General features: G+C 36.7%; 1 protein-coding gene across 1 annotated transcript in view; it reads right to left on the reverse strand.

The window, feature by feature from the left end:
• Positions 1 to 2521: 2521 nt before the first annotated feature.
• ASCC3 (activating signal cointegrator 1 complex subunit 3) overlaps positions 2522 to 26842 on the reverse strand; it is a 336478-nt gene continuing 312157 nt past the window's right edge. Inside the window, exons 38-42 of the mRNA XM_059401113.1 lie at positions 11172 to 11323; positions 9134 to 9281; positions 5697 to 5906; positions 3403 to 3578; positions 2522 to 3320 (exon numbers count right to left, since the gene is read on the reverse strand). Coding sequence (XP_059257096.1) covers positions 3173 to 3320; positions 3403 to 3578; positions 5697 to 5906; positions 9134 to 9281; positions 11172 to 11323 — 834 coding nt within the window. The 3' untranslated portion in view covers positions 2522 to 3172. The remainder of the gene's footprint in view (positions 3321 to 3402; positions 3579 to 5696; positions 5907 to 9133; positions 9282 to 11171; positions 11324 to 26842) is intronic.

Below are 26842 nucleotides of genomic sequence, written 5' to 3' on the forward strand. Positions count from 1 at the left end.
TTCCAGGACCCTGAGATCATGACGGGAGCCGAAGGCAGTGGCTCAACCCACTGAGCCACCCAGGCACCCCACGAGGGTCTATCTTGTAGATTTTCACTCTGTTGCATCATCTGTGTGTGTGAAGGTTAAGAGGAAACAGATCATTTTTGGTGATTAAATATCCCGTCACTGTATCCTTCCCATCCAAAAGCTGACCATGGAATTTGGGAAGTATTGGCAGAGGACGGTTCCTTATCCATGTCAACTCATTGTTGGGCTTGAAGGTCCTGCATTCTTGCATTGGGGTTGTAGGGATGTGGGATTGTTTCTGACACTTGAATTTCAATTGTTTCTAAACATAGCAAGAAAGAGGAGTACCTGTTTATGAGAGAACTGGAGTCCATGTTGATCTGAGGGAGACAAGGATAAGTCTGAGGAACAACCCAAGTAGTTTTGGGACCATGGGTGAGGAATTTTAGCTTCAGTTCAGTGGCGGTAATGTATATATAAGGAGTGGGAGTTACAGGAGAACATGATGGAAGGAAACAGGCTTTTTGATTTTTACCAACTAATGTCTTCCCTATCACCACACGCTTCATCTCATTAGACCTTTGCAGAGTGCAGTCTATATACTTATTGTCTCTCCTTTCTCATTGCCCACTTAGGCCTTACCTTATGCAATCTAAGCTTCCTCCTTCCCCATTTTGCTGAAATTACCCTCTTAACAACCATTAATGACCTACTATCCACAGAACCAGAACCCTTGATTTGGTTCTCACTTCTTGGGCTTCTCGTCAGTATTTGGTACCCATTACCCACCAAAGGCTCAAACCCTTCCCAGGCTCCCAGCTAGCCCATGCCTCCACTTCATCTTTGTTCCACTCTCAGAATGTCCATCGTCATAATCTTCTGTGGTGACCTGCCAAGGAATTATACTGTATCCACATAAGACTTGTTGTCCTTACCCTCTAACTCAAGGTCATTCCAGATTTTGCCATCCTTCTTGCCTATTGATTCCTTTCATGTTTCTGAAAGGACAGCCCAACTAGACATCCTAGGCGGGGCTATCTCAGAGCCTTTGTTAATGCCGATCTGCCTGGAATGTTCTTTCATCTCTGCCTTCACAATTCTAACCATCTTCGTTCCCAGCCTACACGTCCTCTCGCGATTTTTAAAAATAGTCTCTCACTGCTGCAATTACTTTTTATTATAACTATCTACGTCTTTTCATCACCAGGCTGCCTTAAGGACAGGATATGTTTCTGGTTCATGTGGGTATCAGAGTACTCAACATACTACCTAGAATGAGTATCTGACTGGCATTTCAATTATTTGAACTTGATGAAATCCAGGGGAATATAAAATGGAATATGAAATTAGTCTGATTATGTTGGCACATGTCCTGTTAGAATGCACACTTAACACTAACATTTTGGTTGAGTAATGAGTGAGAATAAAGTCAGAGACAAATAGCGATCATCACTTACTGGGATGGAATGTTTCCATCCAAGCACATCTTGCCTCACTAGTGTTTTCTGCACCTTATTGCAAACTGATCACTTTTAATGTTAGAATTTAATCGGTCACATTTTTCCTTCTCTCTGGGGGACAGAACAGAAATTCTTTCTTATTGCTCCTATGTCCTGTGTCACAGGCCCAGGGAAACAGACATCCTACCTCCCCACACCTGCATGATCTTTCAACAAAAAGGAATGATGCTGATAAACATGAAGACTAGGAGAATGTTCCTCCTCAGCTTCCTGCATAGATTGGTGACCATTTGTCTATAACCTTTCATTTTCATTTAATTCTACTAAAACAGGGGTTAAGGTATAAACTTCCATTAGCAAACAAACCATCCTAGGAAAAGCACATATTACTTATGTGAAGTAAACTTCTGAGACAAGAGCCCTTCAGACCATGCACACCCACTGTACTTCAATGTCTTCCTAATAGTCATTCAGATTTAATTCTGTAAAGGGCATGCCTGGTCTTCCCATTCCACTTTTATTCATTCTTATTTTACAGCATGGAAAAGGAAAACAAAAGCAATATATTCTAGTTTATGAAAAACTTTTAAATTCTAGTACTTGAGGTGGTTACATTGGCAAGTATTTTACAACGATTCGTTGCAGGACCAGGAACAACTGAAATTACTTTCCAAGGGTAGAATATACTTCTACTAGACTGTAGCTTACATGGACATGGGATTCTAACAACATTTTAGTTTGAAAAAGGTATCTTTCATGATAGAAACCGTATGGACAGAGAGATACTTCCTTTATCACAAGTGAAAACCTACCTGTAGGGGTTGGAAATATTCTGTTTGCCCAGACTTGTCTTGGGAAGTATAAAGATGAAGAAGAGTATTGTGTGGTCTGTCCATGTTACGACACGAATTAGACTGCACTTCTCTCCTTGTGTAAATAAATACATAAGAAAAAGAATGGAAGTAAAGTCTTAAAGTACAGGTCACGAAAGGAAGAGAAGACTAAGGGGGAATAAATGGGAAGGAAGGAGAGATAATCGAATCAGTCTGTGCTGAAGTGGCACTCTCAACATTTTATTTCCACCAGTTACAGTATCTACATTTTCTAAGATCAGTATATTCGGTTTTCTTTATCATCATTGGGCTCTGCAATATAATTTTACATTATATATTATTAACATTTTTGACTATAAGAAATTCTGAAACTACATGTGATCCAAGTATAAATTTTGCTAATGACTGACATTATGTGCCTCCATACAGATTTATCTTAATGTGTTTTATGCGGCAGGGTTAGAAATCTCTTACCACAAACCCTAACACTGTCACTTCTCAGTGTAGCTTCCCTTAGAAAAAAAAAAATGAACCAACATTCTTGTAAACATTACACTGTGAGATGCAAAACTGGATGGGTAATTTTTTAAATCTCATCTCAAGAGACACAAAGTTTCTCCTACATGCGTGTTCATTTCACATATCAAGAAACCCATGAAGACGACGCTATAAAAGGCAACAATTGTGAAAAGGCACCGCAGCTAGCCTTGTGCCGCTGGAGTCAATACTGCGGCCGCTGTCGATTTCCTGGGTGTCTTGAGGTCAGAAGTTGATTCCACCAAGGCAAACATCAAGTAATTCGACTTCGTCTAGATGAATGACCAGCCAGACTTCTTAACCACTTCTCTCCGATGGATTGTTCGGGTCAGATTACTTCACTTCCAGGTCAGTCAAGGCCTCAGAGACCTCCTCGTTGACCTGGGCGGAAATGCTTGCGGGTGTGACATTGAGATGAATATCATACTGCTGGTCCAGGCCGAGGTAGCAATCGCTCATGAGATAGAGTGTGTAGATATACCTAAAACATGAAAACAGAACAAAACGTAAAACCACAGACATCTTTAATTCTTGCAGAACTCTGGTGGTGAGGTTCTGCTTACCTTCCAGGTAGTTCAGGCGTATAAAAAGAAATGGAAACAACGTGATGATTTCGAACATATCCTACTCTTTTCAAAGCGATAAGTTCTCTCTTATCCACTTCTCCTAGTATCAAAAACCATCCTTCATCTTTTAATTTGGGAAATCGGGGAGTAACTGCATGGCTGTCTTGCTTTCCCTGTAAACCAGAAAAAAAAAAAAAAAAGATAAACCATTAATAATGTCTAGACTTTCTATGCCCCTTGGTTGTGGTTAAAAGGCTAAGTTGTTTTCCTTGACGGCCATAAATCTACATGGTTCAGTATATCTATCTGGGATGTTTTAAATTTTCTGGTTTGGTGTCTTTGATATGCTATCACCTACTATTTTTCAGGCATCTTGAAGCACATTATAGATACTACTTTGTGGCTATAACCCCCAGAATATTTGGCTCAGTTAGAACAGAAAGCCCTGAATCTTATCACCAAATTAGTAAATTCTCACATCATTCTTGTAAGTGATATTAATACCCCAATTGCAGATGAACGAACTAAGATATAATCATGTTAACTAAATCTTCCAAAGCCTTATTCAAAAGAAACTGATACCTAGAGGGAAAAGACATCAAGACTAGACCCTGGACCTCAAGATAATACAGACTATGTAATATAAATACTTTCCCTCGACCCAAGAATAAAACTCACATAAAAAAGCACATATTCTAATATGGCAATATTTAAAAATCCTTTCTTCGAGGAATGGGAAATTGTAAGCCAAGCGATTTGTAAAATACATTAATCAGCAAAATCCAAGAACCTACATCACCATAATGGCAGCACTTGAAGTCTTTAGATGGATTTTACGAAATATGAGATTATTTTAGTGATTCTTTTAAGACAATGACATTATGGCATAAAATTTACTAATAATGACATGCTCTCAATCACACATCATTAAATATTCTAGAGGGAGATGCTGCACTTAAGACATTTTAAAAGGGTCTGAGAGCAATGCATTTTTACAGCATTTAGAACAAATTGAGAGTTTTTCTAGTATGATTAAGTCTAGTATGATTAAGTCTAATTTTTAAGGAGTAATGGTAAGGTAGAAAAATCTTAGTTGTTTTCCCATGATTTTATCTGTATGATTATTACTATCTTTTTGTATAAGCTGGGATAAATTAGGTCATCTAAAAATGCTCATATTAAAGCCTTTGGACTATCAGAGGCCAATCAGTTCATACTTATACTGACTGATTTTTAGAATTAGAAATTAAATGAGATGGGATCCAAAGGCACAGTGCTAAAAAGATGTAATGACAGATAGCTCCTGCCCGCTCTCTATTTGAAACAGAGAGAACAGTACTCATTAACAACAGCCTCATTCTTGAAGGCTTATTTTATTTTATTTTTAAAATTTAAATTCAATTAGCAAACATATAGCATATTCTTAGTTTTTGGTGTAGTGTTCAATGATTCATTGGCTGCAGATAACATCTAGTGCTCATCACATCACGTGCCCTCCTTCATCTGAGGACTTATTTTAGATATGGGAGTGCCCTGATGGTACGGGGTGACACAGAAGACAAGTTCTTTATTTCAATTATTATGGTACTAAAAACCAATCTGCTCACATGCTCTGTACTAATATTCTTAGGCGGCTGAATGTTTAAGTTTCTGTGTCATAAGTAACAGAAAAGACCAGAGTAATTTAAAATAAGCATGTTGTAGATTTGTTGCCTGTATGAACACTGGCAAAGTTCTCTCGTGTGCCTTCTAGTGAAGAAAGCAGGAAGATGTGGCAACTGAGGCATAGGATAAAACACTTTCGTGTCTTATTCAAACTCACAGCGCTGAGTAGGAAAGCTCTGCCCTCCTGTGCACCTGGCTAGCTGTGGTTTCTATGTCTCAAAGTGCCCATGGGTAGTGCTTCTCTAACCTTAAAAATCTTTTGGGGTGCTGGGTACAAGGATTTTGAGATTTCTCCCCACCTCCCCTAGATTCTGATGCAGCCAGTCTGATAAGTAGGGCCAGAGAATCTGTACTCCAAATCCCAGGAAAATTCAGGCCTGAGTAGACAGACCCCATGAACACAGGACTCCAGGCAAGATAGTATTATGTAAGGTGCATATTCTGGGGCTGACAAGTGGCCCATGAGGACTGACTGGTTCCAGAAGACTGACTCTTGCTGCTTAAGGCCAGTTGAGAAAGCAGGATTCATCAGTGACACGGACACATTAGTAATATAAAAGCTATGTGTGGTGGCGCATGCCGGGATCTGGTGTGAAGCATTTGAGAATGGAAACCAAACACCATACCTTGTGGAACCCAAAGTGCACTCGCTGCAGGCTGACTTGAAGCACATACTCTTGATCAGCGTGCAATCTGATCCACCTGTTGTCATTTCGCTTGTCTGAAGTCAGTGTTGTGATAGAGAGTTCACCGTGTCCCTCCACTGAGTCATCCCACCAGCCTTTAACGCTTAAGCCAACATCTATCACTGGCAAGCGGGATAAGAAATTCCACGCCTGAATAAAAAACAGAAGAAAAATAATAAGGAACGGTTAATGGAAAATGCAGTGATCAAGAAACTGTGCTTTGAACAAAATCAGCCTCTTTGTCTGGAGATTCATCTAGATCCGCTGCAGTTGTAAGAAATAATACAGAGAGATCCTGTGCACTGTTTCCCCAGTTTTCCCAACGGTAGCATTTTTCAAAACTAACGTACAATATTGATACAGGATAGCGACACTGACACAATCCACAGTTCTTACTCAGATTTCCGAGTTTTTCTTGTACTCATTTGTTGGTGGGTAAAAATAGTGTGCTTTTAATCTCTGTAGTTTAAAGTCCTTTTAAAAGCAACTAAAAAATTATTAATCATTCGCTAAACGTGTCATGTGACTCCTTCACTATAAATCCCGCCTAGATACTGAGTGGCTACTGACTACACTCAACAGTTAGTTTAAAAAAAATGTTTGTTTTCAGCTGGTCTGCTTTAGAGGAACATCTGGTGTAACATATACATGACTTCTAAGGCAGACGGCTTTACTGGGGGATATACAATTTGAAAAAAATAAAAGTTGTGATGCAATTGTTGATGTCACTCAGCATCACTCACTGACTACTGACTGTACAAAATGATTTGTTTGTTCAGATTCCAAATTTATTCTGAGAGGGAAACATTTCCACATGTTTGTATATTACTACGAACCCTGTAAGGGTCCTTCTAGAAATAAATATGTGCTTTTGGCATTACATTGAGAATACCAATTAAAATGATGCATATTAAAGGGACAGAAAATATTTTACCAATTTTATTCTTGCTCTTTCAATTGAAAGGCATTTTGAGAAATCAGTATGCATACAGCAAGTGCTCATCTTTAACAAATGAATTTCTAAGTCTACAGAAAGAATGTAACAAAATAAACTTAATGTTATCCAATAACACTGTTACCTTTTCCTAACACTTATAATTATTTAGAATATTACTATCAGTCAAGAAAACTTCTCAATATATTGGTTGGTTTTATCAGTTGTTAGCTTCTAAGTTTTTAAAAGTGCATGAATACTTTAATTTTGTATTTTCTTTTCTTTCTTAACTCTATACCATCGAATTCCTCATAGGCTTTGATGTTCTGTTTGCTAAGACTTCAACGCTGCCTAGTGTACCTAATTGAAATGAAGTAGCCTTGATGAATCAAACTACCCCTTAGGAATTCAAAAAATGTAAATCTAATGCAAATTTTCAATCCACCTACAATCCTATAACTTGTCTTGTGAATCCAAAATTATGTCTGGAAGAGATCTTGAAATAGCCAAGCTACAGAATGGTCTACACTGTGCTTCGAGGTACCATATGGCCTATCCCCTGCTAGAATCAAGAGTCACTGAGCATAGAAGCTATACCATTTGATGTTCTAAGTCTGGCCAGGATGGGAGAGTGAAGAAGGGACACTTAAATACACAATTTTTGTCAAGCATTTAACTTGGTGAGACAACACAAGTAACATTTACTGCACTAAGCAAGACCATGTTTCGTTACTTATACTATTAACTTAGTTACCAAAGGTGTTTTCAGTTATTAGCAACTTGTTGGGATTTTACTTTATGAGGCTCCCAAAAATCAGATCTGGTTTTTATGTATATGTGATCTTTTTTTGTAGCACGATATTATTATTATTCATCCTTGTGTACACATATATTTGTTGGGTGTGTGTATGTATACACACACACACACACACACACACATATAAAAAAACACAAGCTATTTTTAAGGAAACTGCTAAGACATTTCAATACCAGCCAAACATATTTATCTGAGGATTAATCTTCATCTATTGAATCAGGCAAGAGCACTGCCATGCATACAATTATTTAATTAGCAGCCAAATCCTCTGCCAGTCAGCAGCCGTTCCAGGCATACTGATGGGGTAGAAGATGCAAATCTCACAGTCGTACTGCTTTTTCTCATTACTACTGCAATTAGCACTTAAATTGATGCTTTAAACATACTAATTTCTGGAATAATTCAGGATTTGTATGTTACCTGGGATCGCCTCACTGCAGAGCCGACACCAGATTGCTCTGCAAATTGAAGCACTTTTGAGCCAAATAACCATCATCATATCAGACTGAGCCAATTTGCATTTGGTTTTAAAGATAACAGAATGGCAATTTATGCAAATAAATTAAGTAAGTTTACTTCTGAGTTCTCCCTGAACTAATTATAACAATGTTCTAATTTTTCATCACATCTAAAACTTGGCTTGAAATCAGTGTATGTTAGGTTAGAAATCTGTTGTTACTAACAGAAGTCTTGTTTTGGTTTAAATATATTGTTTTTATTCATAATTTTGATGGTAATTTAGTTAGAAAGGTAGGTATTTATTATGAATATTTAAGTTGTTTCTTGTGCCAATTTTGAGTTCAACAGAAATTGAACAATCAGACTTTAATGCCTGTAATACTTATTTCTAAGTTACTCAAAACTAAGTTCCATTAGGAAAAAAAAGAACGACATGGTTTGGAAGTTTCTTTAATATCTGCATTTGCAAGTCAATATGTTAATTATGTTATAAATCCTGAATGTTTGGCATGTTTAGGGTAAAACTGCTTAAGACTTAAAAGTCTATATATGCCAAATATTTCTGGCATTGTTCATTCATAGTTTTGGCCTTTCCAAAGACAGTTTGGAGACATGACCTATGTTGTCTTTTACAACATAGATTTAGCTTTCTATCTAAGTCATATGGTGTACAAATAAGAAGTTTACTTAGAATCTAGGAACAATAAAGTGATTAAAAGGGGAGGGTATAAGAACGTAGCTGAGGGAACTGCATGAAAGTCAACCAACTGAAATTTATACCAAGTGGGTAATGTAGCCTAGTTAGTGATAGACAAGCTACTGTAGGCCTTTCTAAGCTGGTTTAATAGCATTATATGGAATCAACTTCCAATAATGCCAATGTGCTTACTAATTTTTGTTATTGTAATTATTTTTAATACTATTATTAAATTCTGTTCTATATTAGGAAATGCATAAGGCAGCTGAAATACTAATATCCTGCTTCATTTTCATAAAGCTTCATGAGACAGGTATGATATGTCCATGTTCATAATCATAGTAAATGGCATACAGAATTTAAACATGGGTGAGTCTGATCCCAAAACCAAAGCTTTAAGTTAGAAAACTCTTGGTGTAATTTCCCAGACAGAATAAGGAAGCTTTGAAACACAGAAACAATGGCCTGACCTGCTTCATTTTCACAGCTGGCAGTTCATTTTCCATCATGGAGCTGAATACATGGTCTTTCCCTCCACAGGCATGGATCAGTTCCGGAAGGCAATCAATGACGCCATGGCCCCCACCACGTCCGCCCTTTATACCTGGGCTCCATTTCCTGGGAAATAATACCAGCATTAACCAACGAATTCTTTCATAGAACAAATGAGAATTCCTGACATTGGTCATTTACCTAATGAGGACAGTTTTTTATTTTTTTATTTTTTTTTAAAAAGATTTTATTTATTTATTTGATAGAGATTACAAGTAGTCAGAGAAGCAGGCAGAGAGAGAGAGGAAGCAGGCTCCCCGCTGAGCTGAGAGCCTGATGTGGGGCTCGACCCCAGGACCCTGAGACCATGACCTGAGCTGAAGGCAGAGGCTTTAACCCACTGAGCCACCCAGGTGCCCCTGAAGACAGTTTTTTAAAACTAAGATTACTCTCCAACTTTTTAAAGGCCATTATCATTAAGTTTTAAAGTCAGCCAGATTGTCTAATACATCAACCCAAGGCAGTATGGCTATTATGACATAAGATGCATAAATCAAATGTGAGCTCAGTAACAAGCAGGGTTTACAGGGAGGGGGTACGTGTCTATAGGAAGGCACTAATGTATACTAGTGCTTCTATGTGGTTCAAGCGCTGAACTGGAGCCCTGGGAGGTCTCTTTAATGGATGCAGGCAAGTGTCTTTAACACAATTACCTGAATAAAATTTTCATTTTAAGTTGTTGGGAACATACAGTTAAAAGCACATTTTGGGAATCTTTGAAATTTCTATAGCACAATAGTGGCAGAGCCCCAAGAACACAGTCCACCTAAATTTTACTCTCTATTTCCTGTTTATACAGCAAGAAGAAAAATACAATTGAAATCATATAAATATAGTGCTTTTCAGGGTGACAGCAAAGAACTGGATCAAATCTCCTAGACCCCAAGCAGCTTTCCATAACAGATCTGCGTGCTGTGTTACAATAGTACCCTTATGTACCTACTTTATTGTTGAAACCCAACTCCCGTAACTTTTAATACCGTATTGGAAGGGTTCCTGAAACTGAGCTACAGACATGCGGTGTCTACTTTTCTCCTCATGCACCTGCCGCTGGTGTGGCTCACTCTCTGAATGTTCGTTTTAGTGTCTAGGACATCCCGTGGTGGGGACTGAAGCACCATGGAAATAACTGCTTTGGAACCCAGTACACTTGAGTCCAACTGAGGGACTTTCTGAGGGGACCCCCATGTGTGTGTGAGGTTCTGGTTGGCATCTGTATCTAGATGCCTCAAATGAGCGCACCCTTAGTCCAGCTGACAGGAGGAAATGGGTACATAATGCCAACCTACAGCTGCACTGTTCCGTTTGTCTACATGACTGTGAACCAACATTTGGCTGCAAAGTATCTCTCAACCGAAGTGAAACACTGGTGTGAAACCAACACTTTCATTTAAACACCTGTAAACTGTACTGTTCTTTTTCCTGCTAAAATATTTGCAGCTATGTACACAGGACCTACAGGTTAAGTAATCTGATAACAGAAACCCTTCTTTTTAGTACAGGTTCTATCTCAGGCTGCTAGTATGTATAACTACCCAATTTTGGACATTTTGTAGATGTGCAATTTACCTCTGACAGGGGATTTCAGATCCCTCAAATCTATGGTGCAATACGAGAAACTAGTCATTTACTTTGGTTTAGATCACAGGGCACTTTCACAACTTCTTTCAAAATAAAGGCTGATATTGTAAAGGAATAAATGCAGTTAACATAGAAATGAAAGTAATGTTGCAAACAGAAAACAAGGGAAGGGTAAAATGAATTGTGATTCAGCTTGTGGTAGATGTTCAAATTCCAGCTGAGATCACTGGGCCCTGTCTCCCTCTGGGAAACAGGCATTTTCACTTAAAGAATCAATATCCTAGACATAACATGAAATTCCAGCGGCCACACATGTAAAGAAAATATTATTTTTGAAATTAAAAAAGCCAATTAAATTGAAATTACAACTATTACCTGAAAACATGAAGATGGTGGTGTTCTATGTTTGGTACTGAAAGAAGAGAAGAATCCTTTAACCACCGACCCTGGATCACCATCTGAACCAGATTGGTGATATTTAGGGCTGTCACCAGCCAGCCCTGGTTTGCAGCCACATCCAGCATTGCCTGCAGGGGAAAAAAAATCCACATATTACAAGAATACCATGGGACTTGCCTTCTCTATTGGGGATCTCATGTTAACCTTAACAGAAAACAAACAAACACAAAATAAGCATTATACCTCTAAACTGCTATAATCAAAATGAAAACCAGAAAGTAAACCACAGTTGGATTGGAAAGAATGAACCAGAACTCTCAGTAGCATCTGTTGCACATTACTTCTTATAAAGTGCCAAATATTTAGCTTTTCTAAGGGTAGCAAATATAGCCAGGTTATACTGGAAACCAGTAATAAAACAAAGAGAAAGACTCAGTGTACTTTACGAACAAATATCTCTATAATTCACTGTATGAAAAGCATTAGAAACTGCACCTAAAGAGTAAATCTCAGGAAGTCTTATCCAAATTTAATATAGATAATGGTAAAGCAATAGGTTTTCTTGCCAAAAATTTAGTTTCTCCCAAAAGCAGGCTGAAAACAGAGACCTGGTTTTCAATAAAAATAATACACTACATACTTACAAATGGGGCAACTGCCAGTGGTCCAAGTGGAATGATGCGAAGCTATTCATATTAGTCTATACATTTAATCTAATGTTTTATGGACAAACAAACGGCTGCATTTGCTTAAGGCAAAACTAAACAGTGAAATCTTATTTAAACAAAGGAGAAGTTTACACAGGCAAAGCTATTTCAATTAAATTAGATTCTGGAGAATGCTGACTTAAAGACACATAAGTTAATATCATGATCTGAGGCAGCTACTTTATACAGTTTGAGAAGTGTATTCTCTTATTTTAGGGAAATGAAGATATGAAGATAGGATAAAAGAGATGTACCTAGTAAATGCTGAAAATGATAGTATAAATGGTAAATGACTCATCGCCAAAATATTTATAAAATGTTGTATTAAACTATTAGAACATTTTTAGAAATCATTGTCAAGGCATATTATGCTAGCAAAATTAATTTGTTATACTACTTAATATGACAGAGGCAGCCACATTTTCCTTCTAAATTTTGAATTTCCTATTCTGTGTCCTCTAACTTAACAAACAGTAAAATTGTTTAAAAACGTCTGGCTAAACTAATCTGTTGTCTTTTTATATACATTACAGGGAAATTCATCAACATTTCTGGCTTTCATGACTAATGTGATAAAATGGTCAAAGTGGGTTTTAGCACCCGTGAGTCTACCATATACGATAAAGCCTCAGACTGGTACAAGAGATGTATTTATATGGGTGCTTATCAATGTGTATACATGTATGAGTGCACATGTTCATCAATCTAGGGAAAATCCACTTCCATTCTTCCCATTTCTCTACAGAGCTGATTAAAATGCTTTGCCTTTCTTTGAAGTATATGAGACAAAAGATCATGATTTTAAAAAAAGCATTAGTTCATAAGTCACAACTCTTGAGTTCTGTAAGGCAACAGAAAAGAAAAAAGAAATGAATAATCATATCTAATATGGTATCACGATGGTGTTAGAAGTTGTAAGGTGGGGTAACTGTGACGATTTTACTTTACATTATAACTTGACTGGAAATAAATTCCAGATCAAAAGCTCACATACAAGAAGAGCTGGATGGATAGACCATATGTTTTTAACTTTGAAGTTTTCATGATGAAGTTGAAAGATTTCATAAAATTTATGAGCGTTCCCCACAATTTTTCATTGTATGATCCAGATGTGAAAACGTAAAAAATCATGCAAAGTGATTGCTTACATGAAGTAAATGAAAAGCCATGTCATGAATTGAAAACTATTATTTCTCTTGTTTTAATTTTGAGAAAAGCAGGTAGAGAGACCAAGAATCTGGGATGAAAAAAGGTTTTGCAATTACCCAAATGTGGTGAATGAACGTTGCTCTCTGCTCAATCATTCCCTAGTCGGGTCTGTTTTCTCTGCTCTCTACCTCCGCCCCCATCACAGTCTTATGCGCAGACCTTCAACAACAATCACCTGGAATAATATAACTGCCTCTTCATCTTCATTCTCAACTAATTTTTCTTCAATCCATATTTTATATGGTTACCAATGATCAGAGAGGAGACAGGGATCCTACCATTCGTCTGCTCAGGTTTCTTCAATAGCTTTGCACCACGCAGAGGACAAAGCCAGCACTTCTCTGCATGGCAGTTCTGGTCTGTGATCTAGCTGGTCCTAGATTTTCACTCCGGCCCTTCCCTCCCTGTACTCCTAATATAGCATTACTACATTACTGCTGTTTCTCCAAATTTACCCTTATTCCTTCCGTTCTCTTTTGGCAAATCCTGCTCTACTTGTTTACCTGGGAAATTCCGATTCATCTTTCCTGTCTAGTTCAAAGTCTACTTCTTACTGTGGAGTCTCCCTGATTCTTCCAGATGGACTGCAGATATTCCTTTCTTCTCCCATGAGTCAGCTGCTCTTGATACACGCCACCGTTATCCTATTGTGATTCTGTTTACACATGTACTCTTTAAACTACAGATTTCTTGATGGCAGGAATCTAGAAATATTCTGTTAACTCAAGCCCAGTGCACTCAAGGTAATATCTGTTGTCTGAGAAATGTTGGTAAAAATCCAATTACAACGATCATAACAACCTTCTGCCTAAGTTATTGCACACTTGCCAAAGAAAAAAATTCCAAGGTTTTAGTGTCAAACAGACATAGATTTCAGTCCTAATTTTGTCCCACTTACTATGTGAATCTGGGGAAATTTCTTTTTTTTTTCTTTTTTTAAAGATTTTATTTATTTATTTGACAGATCACAAGTAGGCAGAGAGGCAGGCAGAGAGAGAGGAGGAAGCAGGCTCCCCGCTGAGCAGAGAGCCTGACACAGGGCTCGATCCCAGGACCCTGGGGTCATGACCTGAGCCGAAGGCAGAGGCTTTAACACACTGAGCCACCCAGACGCCCAGAATCTGGGGAAATTTCTTAACCCTACTCTGCTAGGCTTCTCATTTACAGAAGGGGGCATTATACCTTATTATACCTCCTTGCAGGGGTGTTATGAGGGTACAGTGAGAAAATGTACTATGCAAGGTATCGAATATACCGCCTGGAACACAGTAAATCTTAACAAAGAGGTCTCTATTTTTAAAGTTTTCCTGTGATATGATGAAAAGAACACCCTAAAATAGTCCATTCTTTCTAACAGATTTCCTTTCTGCCTTTTGGTGTTGATTTCTGGACTGAGTAGTACAGGGCTTTGAGGGGCAGGGCATGGAAGGTCAGAGCAGATGAATGGAATGGACAAAAACAGTTCATCAGGACAGGCGTCCAAATACAAGAGAGCCAGAGGAAAAAGCTAATGACAGTCCCAGGGTCTCAGGCTGAGCTGGAGGATGTGGGCTTGGATCTCAGTGTGAGTAGGGAAGCCTGTGTTACTGTTCAGAGGTACATACTTAAAGAAGCTAAGGCCAGGTGATGGTCTGGGCAAATGGATGTGAGGGTCCTGATAGCCTGTACTGACCTACCTTTGTATGACTGAGCCCAGGATGGATTCCCTGTGTCTCACTGACTTTGAGAGCAATCTTCCTCATAGGTAAAGGCTAATAAGGTATCTGCTCCTCCCCAGAGTGGGGCTGACTTTGGTAGCAGCTGGAGATCATGGCTCAGTTCTCCAAATCACCTTAAAGTCTCTTACAGAGATCTAATGCTCAACAACAAAGGTAGTTTTTAGTACATGGAGGAGATAGAACTCTGGAGATTCTTAACCAGTTTAGCATAAACATTAGGCAAATACTTAATCCCCCTTTACCTCACATCCACTTTCTACTTGGCACGCTACTTGCACGGCAAAGCTAGGATGATTCTAAGTATAGGGGAAAATGGATGGGCACTGACTGTGTGTATGAAACTTTCTCCTACTAAGTTGAAATGAACTTCAGTTGATTGATGATTGAGAATTCTTTGCCATTTCCAGCTGTGATAAGATGGAAATATAATTTCTAGCATTGTATTCATTTATCAAGTTATGCTACAATTAAAACCTTATCATAATTAATAGAAACTGTGGAGCTGTCATTTACTTATAGGAGAGAAGGTGATGAGCTTGGTTTTTAACACATTTTAACTGAGATGCTGCTGGGAAGCCAGGTGAGAAGTCCAGGTAAAAACTCAAGAACTTCTGAAGTACTTGGCTTTATGCCACAGTAAAACAACCACCACCACCAACTATAAAAATCAACGCCACCCCTCACTCCTAAAACAATAAAAAAATTAAGTGTTTAGAAAATGGGGGCTTTCTGGAAAAATTTTTTAAGCTCTAGGAGTCTTGGAGCCAAATGCATGCTTTATGACTTGAATCTAACTCATGTCTTGAACATTTATTTTGAATCAATTTCAAGAATTCTCTAAGCATATCAGGCTTGGTCTTAGCATTTAAATTCAACCACATTTTCATGGTGGTGTTACTACTTTGGCAAAAGACATATTTATCAAATCTAGTCTACTTTTCCTTGTCTTCTGCCACTATACTATACTTAAAATGCAAGCTTGACAACATCTCTCTGTCTGTATTATGGCAGATAAAATTTCATTCAATTATTAAAAGTCCCAAACACTGAATTACATGTTAAAGTCAAGCTGTATAGACTGTATGCATATATGGTGTGAGTAAAATATTTGGGTAAGAATGCACAGACTATCATACACTTTCGTAAATAGCTCACCCTTAATCCAAAACAATACCAAGTGTGAGGAAGGGTATCCGTACCGTCCTCCTTTCACAGATGGAAAAATAGAAGCTTCCAGGTGTTCAGTGGCTATGTAATCACACCAGTCAAAATGAAATTAAGACTTGATCTTGGTTTTCCAATTAATTACCTGCGTTTGTTACACCATATTCCATTACTGCTGAATGATTTACATTGACTTTGGCTGTTGTTTTAAATTAATTTTTTTTTTTTTAATTTTAAGTAGGCTCTACACCCAGTGTGGGGCTTGAACCCATGACCCTGAGATCTGAAGTCACTTGCTCTACCGACTAAGCCAGCCAGGCACTCCTACCCTGTCTTATTTCAAGAAGGATTTAACCTAACCTTTCTCCCCTACATAACAGAAAAACACAAACTCCAGACAAAATAATCAGGCATTTCATCAATTACTGTCTCTGTATGAATTTTAACAATACAATTCTCAAAAACTTAAAAATTTGAAATTAATTGAATCCATCATTTGGTAATGAGTACATGTTAATATTTTATAGGTAGGCATTACATATCTTTTGGAATCCAACTGAATTCTGAATTTAAGCAATTCAAGGGTAACACAGGAACTTTGAGTACTGTGACTGAATTAAAGTCAACTTCATTGGAAGGAAACAGAATTGCTGACCAGCAAAAGAAAAACTATCATTCAATATACATTAGGAGTTATTGAGAGGAAGATAATATGATGAAGCTCTAAGGCCTATTATTGAAAAATCTCTGCATTTATTTGAAAAGTCTGTGAATTAGTCCTTGGTGTCATCAAGGCTTTGGGGATGTAGAGTGTACATATGGTGCGAGACAGATGACCGCCAGCTCCTCCACCCTTAGTGTTCTGACTTATTCCCTCCCTTTTCCCTCCCTTTATCCTTTCCTCTCTTTAAGGAACTTTTTCTCTTTTTCCTCACATCTCCTGCTAGTCATCCTTGTGTACCTAGTGGTAGCGTAGGGACTGCAGCAACCACATGAAAATAAGATTATGACAAAGGCTGAAATGGCTAGATAATGTTGCTACTTGTGTTAAAATTAGATAACATAAAGATGATAAACTGACAGAGTTTAAGAGAAAGATTTATTTAGTCTAGAGTGAGAGAAAAGGATTTTCATTAATTTATAGAAGTCAAGTGACTACTTATAGAATGTCATGAGAATTGCAAAATACTATGGAAAGATCGTCAGCAACAAAGTCTGTGAAACTCACAGCCAAGAGGAGTCTAAGGACATGACAACTAAACGTGAGGTGGTACCTTGAATGGGATCCTAGAAAAGGATTCTAAGTATGGACTTTTGTTAATAATAATGTATCAATCATGGACAATGTACCTTATTAATGTAAGAAGCTATATTACAGGAAAACTGCCTGTGGGAGGAGTAGGCCCTCTCTGAACTATCTTTGCAACTTTTCTGTAAATCTAAAACTGTTCTAAAATATAAAGGTTATTAAAAAAAAAACTATGGAAATTCATCCAAAGCAGCTTGTTAAAACATTTGTTGTTAGACATCTGCTAGAAAATGCACTATGTGGTTCAAGGGCTCCCAGAAGTTTTACAATGATGGGAAAACCTGGGGAAAAAAAAAAAAAAAAAAAAAAAAAAACGGCTTTCTTGACAGAAAGGCATACTCCTTTAAAGGTTCAGGTCAGTTGCAAGTAATGATACAGTATTTTGTCAATAATTAAAATGCTATAAGTACATTTATAAGACTCTTTTTCAATAGCAACAGTTGTTCACTGTAACTTTCTCCTGAACTTTTACCCCCAGAAGGTTAGCATTCAGGAAGCTCAGCTGCTGTCTAACAAACTTAATTAATCAAAAAGTCATTTCCGAGCTCTAACTATGAGTAAAAGCGCTTCAAGTGTGCTAGCAAGCCTACAAGTTAATCAAAATGCTAATGCAGTACAAATTAAAGTTGTGATTAACATTTCACAGTAGCTGCTTAAGTGAGTTGATCACACAAATGGGTTAAGCATTACTCATTTCCTATAGCCCCAACCGGGAAAAGGGTTGTTATGTGGGTATGAGGAGAGGAGCTGGGGGTAGAAGGATCCTTCATAATAGCATCACATCATCAATAAACCATCACCAAATTGTCATACAAAAGCTTTCAGGTAGAGTCACCCAGGGGGAAACAGCCTTCCAAATTATATTACAGTCCTTGAGGGGAGATTGCCTATAAATCCACAAGAATAAGTAAAGTTGTTTAAGACCTCAAAATCCACACACATTTGTGTTAGTTTTGGAAATACTACACGCATCAGCTCTGTGTTGCTTCTTGGGGGGGGGGGGATGGTACCTTGTTTTAAGTGTTGTTTCCCGCATTCTACTGAGGAATTAAAATGTATCTTTGATACATGAAAAAATATCTACCAACTGGATAATGATTTTATATTTATTAAGTTTTTATTTTGATTCTAACATTTTGATGGCTAACATATGGTGTTATATTAGTTTCAGATGTACAATACAGTGATTCAACTGGATGGTAATTCTGCACCATAGTGTGGATCTCTGCACTTGGAAAAATAGTCATTCAGGATTAAGTTCATTTAGAATTATTTGCTTTTAAATAGTCATCCATTAACAAAACTTCATGAGGCTTCCATGGCAAGATCTGAGCTCCTGGTAGTTTTGCCAGGAAAGCAGCCTGAATTAGACTTCCCTGTCTCCATGAATTTGATAAGGTCACACTCATGTTTATAATAAACAGACTACATTTGTTGGTAGACAATACAGATTTGGCAGATAATCTCAAAAACACTGTGAGAATCCACACATAATAAATCTCCCTTTTAATCCTCTCCTAATAAAGAACTAGAAAGAAAAAGTGAAATACTTATGCATTCCATTCACCATGATATATTGAAATGTACTATATGCCAAGAATTATGTCCAACTCATCTTTGTCAGTGAGATTATAAATAGTTATTGATAAGGTTCCAGCCTACTTTGGATGATGCGAAATCCTCCAAATACATGCTCATAGTATTAATATTCCTTGAAACATATCCAATATTTAAAACTTAATAGTGTAATTTTCATTTTAGGATACTTTAAAGACTTGAGTTACAGCAATTAATTATTTTTTTTAACTTCTTTAGATTACAGATTGCTAAATACATATAATCCAATTTTGGAAGCCTAGAAATTATTTACTTATAATCCAGCCATCTTTTTCTCAAAATGATCTGAAGTCTATTGTGCTGTATTCTCCACTTAATCTTTTCATTTGGTCTAATTATAAGCATTTAAAAGTGTGAAAGGATTCTAAGAATATATGGAAGATTTTATCTACCATTTGCTATATCAGAACATTTCTTAAGTATTGGGTTAAGGATGTGACCAAGTACTTCTTTTGTTAATCAGAGCAATACCTGGCCTATTTTCTCTGCTAACTGTATTTGACTCTACGATTCTAAAACTTGTTCACTTAATTGACACTGACATTCTTCAATACATTGACGAGCCACTGAGCATGTGCTTAGTGCACCCATAGGTAAATACTCCTCAAAGGTTACATTAGTCTTGCTCCATGGCAGTTTTATCTACTGGCATCATCAAATATTTCTATGCTTTTTAATCTACTACAAATGGAAATACAGACCCAGCCAGACCCATAGTACTTCTCCCTTGAAAAAAATTAAGTCAATGAAAAAATATTCATATCATTGCATCACCTTCTCTCTTATCCTATTCTTTTGTTCTTAACTCCGACAGGTGCATACATACATATCTTAAGTTAATCAGTTCAAGTCTCTTAAACACAGATTGAAAATGCAATGTGTTTTCAGAATAGCTGTGGGTTACAGGAAAAATATGACACAGATTATTTGAAATGTAACACACTTTATCAGACATGGTTTACAAAGAAGTCAAATTATTGTTTGAAATTTGGGCCAAACAACAGTTTCACCAGTAAACTTTTAGAATTTAGTTTTTGCAAATTTACCAAGGTTCTCCGACTGAAGAGAAGTATAAATACCTACTCAATTCATATACTTCTTACCTTTTATTTTTGACTAACACCATTTATGACAATAGAAAAAGCCTATTAGAACATGTTAGATGGTAACTAGACTATTGTGGTGATCATTCTGCAATGTATACGAATGTCAAATCTCTGTTTTGTACATCTGAAACTAATAAAATACTGTATGTCAATTATATCACAATTAGAAAAAAGTTCTCCCTGCTTTGGTACTAAAAAGACCCAAAAGAACACAAAGCGTGCTAACATTAATTTGAGGGGCATAAGAGCTACATATTGTTTCCCTGTGTGCAAGGGAAGAAAGGCTGAAAACAGTAGTTCCAAAGACCTGAGCAATAAGGAAAATAATGTGAAATGGCAGTTCTTATATTTAAGTTAGGTGCAAGAATTTACAAAACCATGGAAACTTACCTGCCAGAACACAGCTTTTAGGCACTGAATCACCTAGATTATTACCAAAGTAGGTCCCCTGGTTTACCTTTCCCTATTTCCATTAGGACAATAGAATAAAAATTCAATCTATATAAACACGTGCCTTGCTTGGTATGCAGAATATACAAAATACAGAACTTTACACTCTTCCTCAATAGTAAAGAGGAGATGTCTGCTATCTTTTGGGGTGCTGGTAGCTCTGTATCTTGGGGCAAGGAATTGCTGAGATTGCCTATTGCTGCTAGAAGTTCTGAAGTTTTTTAAAAAAAAAAATCGGTGTGATGGACAAAGACTGCCTTCATGGGAACCCCGTTAGGTGATGGTGATTCACCAGTGAAAGACGCCAAGAACCTAACCGAAGCAGTGTAGGCAAACTTTGAAGAATGAAAGAGAAACATAAAATATGTGTACGTGTGTTTTAATAGTAGATCTATGTATAGGTTGCTCTAGTATGCCTATACTACATTACAGGATTTTTGTTGTTGTTGTTGTTTAAAGATTTTATTTATTTATTTGAGAGAGAGACAGTGGGAGAGAACGCATGAGAGGGGAGAAGGTCAGAGGGAGAAGCAGACTCCCCATGGAGCTGGGAGCCCGATGTGGGACTCGATCCCGGGACTCCAGGATCATGACCTGAGCCGAAGGCAGTCGTCCAACCAACTGAGCCACCCAGGCGCCCCCATTACAGGATTGTTTTGTAATTATGCTGGCATTTCTCTTTCCCTTGGCAATTGTAGCAGCAATCTGGTCTTTCCTCCATTATTTTCAATTTTTGAAGTTTTAGGGGAGAATGTGAGGAAGTAAATGGTTAAATCTCTTGTGTATCTACAATAATATAAAAACCTTGAGAAAGAGCATAAGCAGTTGATATAAAAAAGGCAAACAGCCTATCTACTACACACTGTAGTGTGTAGTGTAGTGTAATATAATAAAGCTATTACAAACATCAAGCATATTAACAGGTTGTTCTTAGGAACTGGTTAAAGTGACTATAGATTGTTGAAGGGAACAAGAATAAATAAGGAGGAGGTGATTTGATTATATATTAAAAGGGAGTGATGAATTAAAAATATTATTCATGGTCTACTGGGACTTCTTGGTTTAAAAAAACGTGGAAATTCCTGTTAAGTTCTCATATTTTAAAACGAATTCTGACTAGACCATGAGTACGATTTTTAAATTCATCCTTATAGGACAAAGGGAACCTGGTGGGATATATCTTTATTACATATACCGAAACTATGCTGAAAACTCTTTCTTTTGGATGTGATCTTGGGCAAATTACTTAGTGTTCATCTGTAAAATGAGGATAATTATACGACTTCATTAGGCTAGTATAACAAATGTAATGCCAAGAAAGTAGAACAGAGCCTGGTACAAAGAGAAGTTCTCAAAAACCGTTCAGCACTATCATTGTTAATGACGGTCTGCCTTACGGGCCATCATGATATAGTGATTTTTTGTGGTGGGGTGCGGGGATAGTGTACAATTCTCCAAATAATTCTGGTCAAATCTGATATTTACATACATAAATTCCAATTTAAATTTGGAAGCAAAGGTCTCCAGATCCCTTTCTAATCAACCTGCCGTCGCATGTCTCTGTGTGTGTGTGTGTTCTTTCACGAGATAACAGAATCATCTTATAGTCTTTAAAGGCACTGATGCTAAAGTCTTTTAAAATAAATATTAAAAAGAAATATTTTGATCTATTAAATTTAGGCTGCAGCAGCATTAGCCGACAAGTCCATCTTCTACCACATCTTAAAGAAGCTTTCCTAGATAACCCAGCAACCTGACCACAGAAGCGCACATCGAAGCACACAGCCCTCTGGTTCTCAGCTCACTGAGTCAGCTCCTCCAGCCTTGATTTTCCTTTTTCCATGAAACACCTGAAAGCATTCAGTTACTGGGAAGTTTTGCTATAAATACCAAACAGAAGGTAGTGGGAGTGACTATACACTTATGCTATCTGGCTCACTACTGTATTTAGATAATTTTCATTTAAATGAAGATGATTTAAAAGATTTTAGTTTTAAGTAAAAATGAAGATGATTTTAATGTAAAGACTTACAGCCCTTCTCAGAAAAGATCAGAGATAATAGAGTAGGATTTAAAATCCTGGTAATTCCAATGGTTTCAGTATGGACTGCCTTGGCAAATCACCCTTAACAAAGTTATTTGACTTCTCTGAGCATCAATTTCTTTGTCTCTTGTTTAAAAAGCAGCAGAAAGCTATAATCAAAACACCAGACAACAGCAGTTCTGGCTTTGCTGTCAATGTTAGAAAATTTAGGCAAGCCAGTTTCATTTTTGATACTTCTTATTTGTAATATTCTCATAAAAGCTAAAAAAAAATTAAGTTTTCCTTTGGTACATCCAGCACAGAAAGTATGTCATTTCACTTAAAACATTTTACAGATACATATTACAGTTAACACAATCAAGAAGAGGGTTTCAAAGGTGAGTGGCAAGAACAATCAATTCTGTAATTACTCAATTTACAAATTAGAATTTTTAAAGCAGATTTAAAAAACCGAGATATGCACAGTAATTTTTACCTGTATTTTTGTTCAGGAGGATGGAAATGGAAATACTAGTAACAGTGACATATTAAAAGGAACCATTACAAAAATATCTCAAACTAAAAACAATGACTCAAATGATCTTGATATATAATTTCAAATGGGTACAAAAGAAAGGAGAGTATATGCTGACTTCAAGCAGGGAAAAGGGTTACACAACTATGCCTTTTTTCTGTGAAAGATTCCATAGGACATGGGTAGTCAAGGCTACAGAGTTTTCATAATCTAAATGATGGCTCATATAAATGGTATGTTTCTATAAAATAAGGGGCATAAAAAAGCTTTAGAGTAAATGAGTATGATAAAGCAAGGAAAAAACCTATTTCCTTGAGTCCTCAAATCGTTGTTTAATTTATAAACAGTAACTAATGCCCTGTTCTTGTAAGGTGTTATTTTTACTCAGACCCTTTTACTTTAAGCGACTGCCTAGCACCTTATACTAAAACAAGAGCGGAGTTGGATTTATGGCAAGAGATGGTGGTAGTGAGTCCCACACATAGACACAAGGTCAGGCTCATGTCCCATGAGGGCAGTAGTATAATTTTCAATCAGCCAGCAGGGCTGCAGCTTGGCAAACGGCTTGAACCAATACTTTTTTAAGGCCAACAATACCCCACATTATCAAATGAGAAAAATAGGGTAAAATTATAAAACTCAATCAGCCAAGAAAATTTTATCAGCTCTTGATTTTCTCCCCAAAATTTCCATTGGCAACCCTAATATTCTTTTGTCTTCCTGGCTTGTTTATTTTTATCACAGTCTTACAAATTGCAGGAATGAGAGGATTTAGGATACAAAGCTGGTTGCCATCTCTTTACAACAAAACTTTTGACCAGGTGGCTTCTGGTAAAAAGTCAACTCAACATTTAAGATGATCATAACTAAAAATTTATAACAGAGAAATTTCCACCAAAATGTCTGACTATAGGGGAATGATTAAATAAACTATGCAGCCATTAGAAATTATGTTGAAAAAAACATTTAGTGTTAAAAATATTTAATGTTATAAATTATTAGGTTAAGACATTTATGAAATAATGATAAAACTGCAAAAGAAAAAAGTGAGAGAACAAGTAGGTATATGTATAAATGTACAAAGGAAAAGAGCTTTTTGAGCTTCCACGGACAAAAAAGAACAAAACAAACTATTGTAGTACTCTAGCTAGTAAATTTGGTTTTGTAGGAAAAAGGGTTAGTGACTCTAAAATGACATCAGGAATATACTATGATTGAGGAAATGGTAAATATGTTTTGATTAATGTGAGCCAGGTTTTTCACAGGTAGAGAAAGGAGTTATAAGTTTAAAAAGAGTGAAATGAACTTTTTGGTACTGGAGTGGAATTGGTGGTATTAGAAATGAACTCACGGTTTTGTAAATACAAACGTTTTCACACACAGATATACATATGCACTGAGATAAGTAGATATGCAAATGGTATAGATGTCTGTCTATGCACACCTACATTTCCTTGCTTTGTCCAGTGAGTAGGCCTAAGAGGCAAAGACACCCAAGGAGTGATGCAGTCAACAAGCCAGCAGATGAGTTCTCTAAACTGTTCTCTAATAAAAAGAACCAGGGCTCTTTGGAAACATTGCTGATTCCAGGGCTAGGGCAGGGAAAGGTACAAGACAGAAGATTGCAAGGTGATGTTAAAATAATAATGTGGGCATGTCAAATATAAAGCCAGTGTGAGAGGCCCCAGTGGTGGATGCTGAGACAATCTGTGCAGCAAAATAAATGACAGCAAAGGATTTTACCCAATAGAATAAAACAAACACTCATGAGTCTATACTTATATAAATAAATATGTGAATAAAAGAAATAAATAGGGAAGAACAAGTTTTTCCTTCCAGAATTCCAGGAACAGTGGAAACAGAAAATCAGAATAGCAATAACTGCTCCAGACAAAATTCACCAATGGAGCAGAAAATAATGTGGGAAAGTATGATAAGAAATAGGATATTTGCATAATCTCAAATCTCAAAACATCTCTGCAAAAAATATGCATTAATTGTAAAAGAAAAGGCCAAGAAGTACCTACAGTGGAGTAATGTAGCTACTATATATAGTAATGTATACTATATATACATATTCAATCTAATTATGAAGAAACATTAGGCAAACCCAAATTGAGAGACAGTTCTATAAAATAACTGGTCAGTACTCTTGAAAAGGGCCAAGATCATGAAAGTCAAGGGACTAAGGAGAGAAATGACTACTAAATGCAATGGTGGTTTTTTCCACAGCATAGGAAATATTTTCCAATGGGCAAAAGACAGTAACTTCAACAAATGGTGCTGGGGAACATTGAGAGCAATATGCAAAGAAATGAAACTTGATCACTTTCTTACACCATACACACAAATAAATTCAAAATGGATTAAAGACCTAAATGTAAAACCTGAATCCATAAAATGCCTGCACAGCCAATAACTTCTCTGACATTGACCATAGTAACTTTTTTCTAGATAGGTTCCCCAAGGCAAAGAAAAGCAAAAGCAAAAATAAACTTATAAAAGTATAAAAGTAGAAAAAAAATATTTTACTGTATAAAAGTAAAAAGCTTCTGTACAGTGAAGGAAATAATCAATAAATCTAAAAGGCAATCTATAGAATGAGAGAAGATATTTACAAGTGACATATGTGATAAAGGATTAGTATCCAAAATATATAAAGAACTTATATAAACCAATACCCCCAAAACAAATAATCCAATTAAAATGCACAGAAGACACAGAGACATTTTTTCAAATAAAAATGAAATGGCCAAGAAACACATAAAAAGATGCTCATCATCACTTATCATCATGAAAATTCAAATAAAAACTACAATGCAATACCACCTTACACCTTTAGAATGGCTAAAATCAACAACACAAGGAACAACAGATGTTGGTGAAGTTGTGGAGAAAAAGTAACCCTTCTGTACCATGGACGTGAGAATGCAAACTGATGGAGCCACTGTGGAAAACAGTATGGAGGTTCCTCAAAATGTTAAAAATAGAACTGCCCTATAATCCAGCAATCACACTACTGAGTATTTACCCAAAGAATACAAAAACACTAATTCAAAGGATACATGTACCCCTATGTTTACAGCACCATTATTTACAATAGCAAGACATGGAAGCCACCCAAATGTCCACTCATAATTGAATGGACCAAGAAATTGTGGGGTATGTGTGTCCATGTCTTCCTAGAGAGGAAAACCATGTGTTGGTTACAAAAGGATGTCAAAAAATATCTGTGTTTAGTATAGCTTTACCTCCTTAATTTCTGTAAGTTTGTACTTACTCTATTTTATGAAATATTCCTATCTTTTAAATGGTATAATTTAATTTTTTATGATAATAAAAATGTTAGAAGCTAATTTTAAAAGATTTAAACATTTTAGAAAAGCATAAAGAAGAAATTAAAAACCACCCACAATCCTGCTAGAGAGATGGTTACTGTTCACCTTTTGGTGGACACTATTCATCTTCTCTCTAGATATATTTGTACATATAGATACAGATGTTTTATATACATGCAGAATTTACAAATGAAATTGTAAACTTTACAGCATTCTATAAATGGAAAGATACTTAGGTTTTTTACAAGTCTTTAATTTTTAAATGATGCCATAATGTACCTCCATAGACCTAGATCTATTTTCTCTATCTTAAAAACACCCTACCCACTTAAGCCCCCATGTAAGTGACTCTTAATCTCACAAAACAAACTGAGGGTTGCTGGGGGGAGGGGGTTTGGGAGAAGGGGGTGGGATTATGGACATTGGGGAGGGTATGTGCTTTGGTGAGTGCTGTGAAGTGTGTAAACCTGG

This window comes from Mustela nigripes, chromosome 5 (assembly GCF_022355385.1).
Source record: "Mustela nigripes isolate SB6536 chromosome 5, MUSNIG.SB6536, whole genome shotgun sequence".
Lineage (NCBI taxonomy): Eukaryota > Metazoa > Chordata > Mammalia > Carnivora > Mustelidae > Mustela > Mustela nigripes.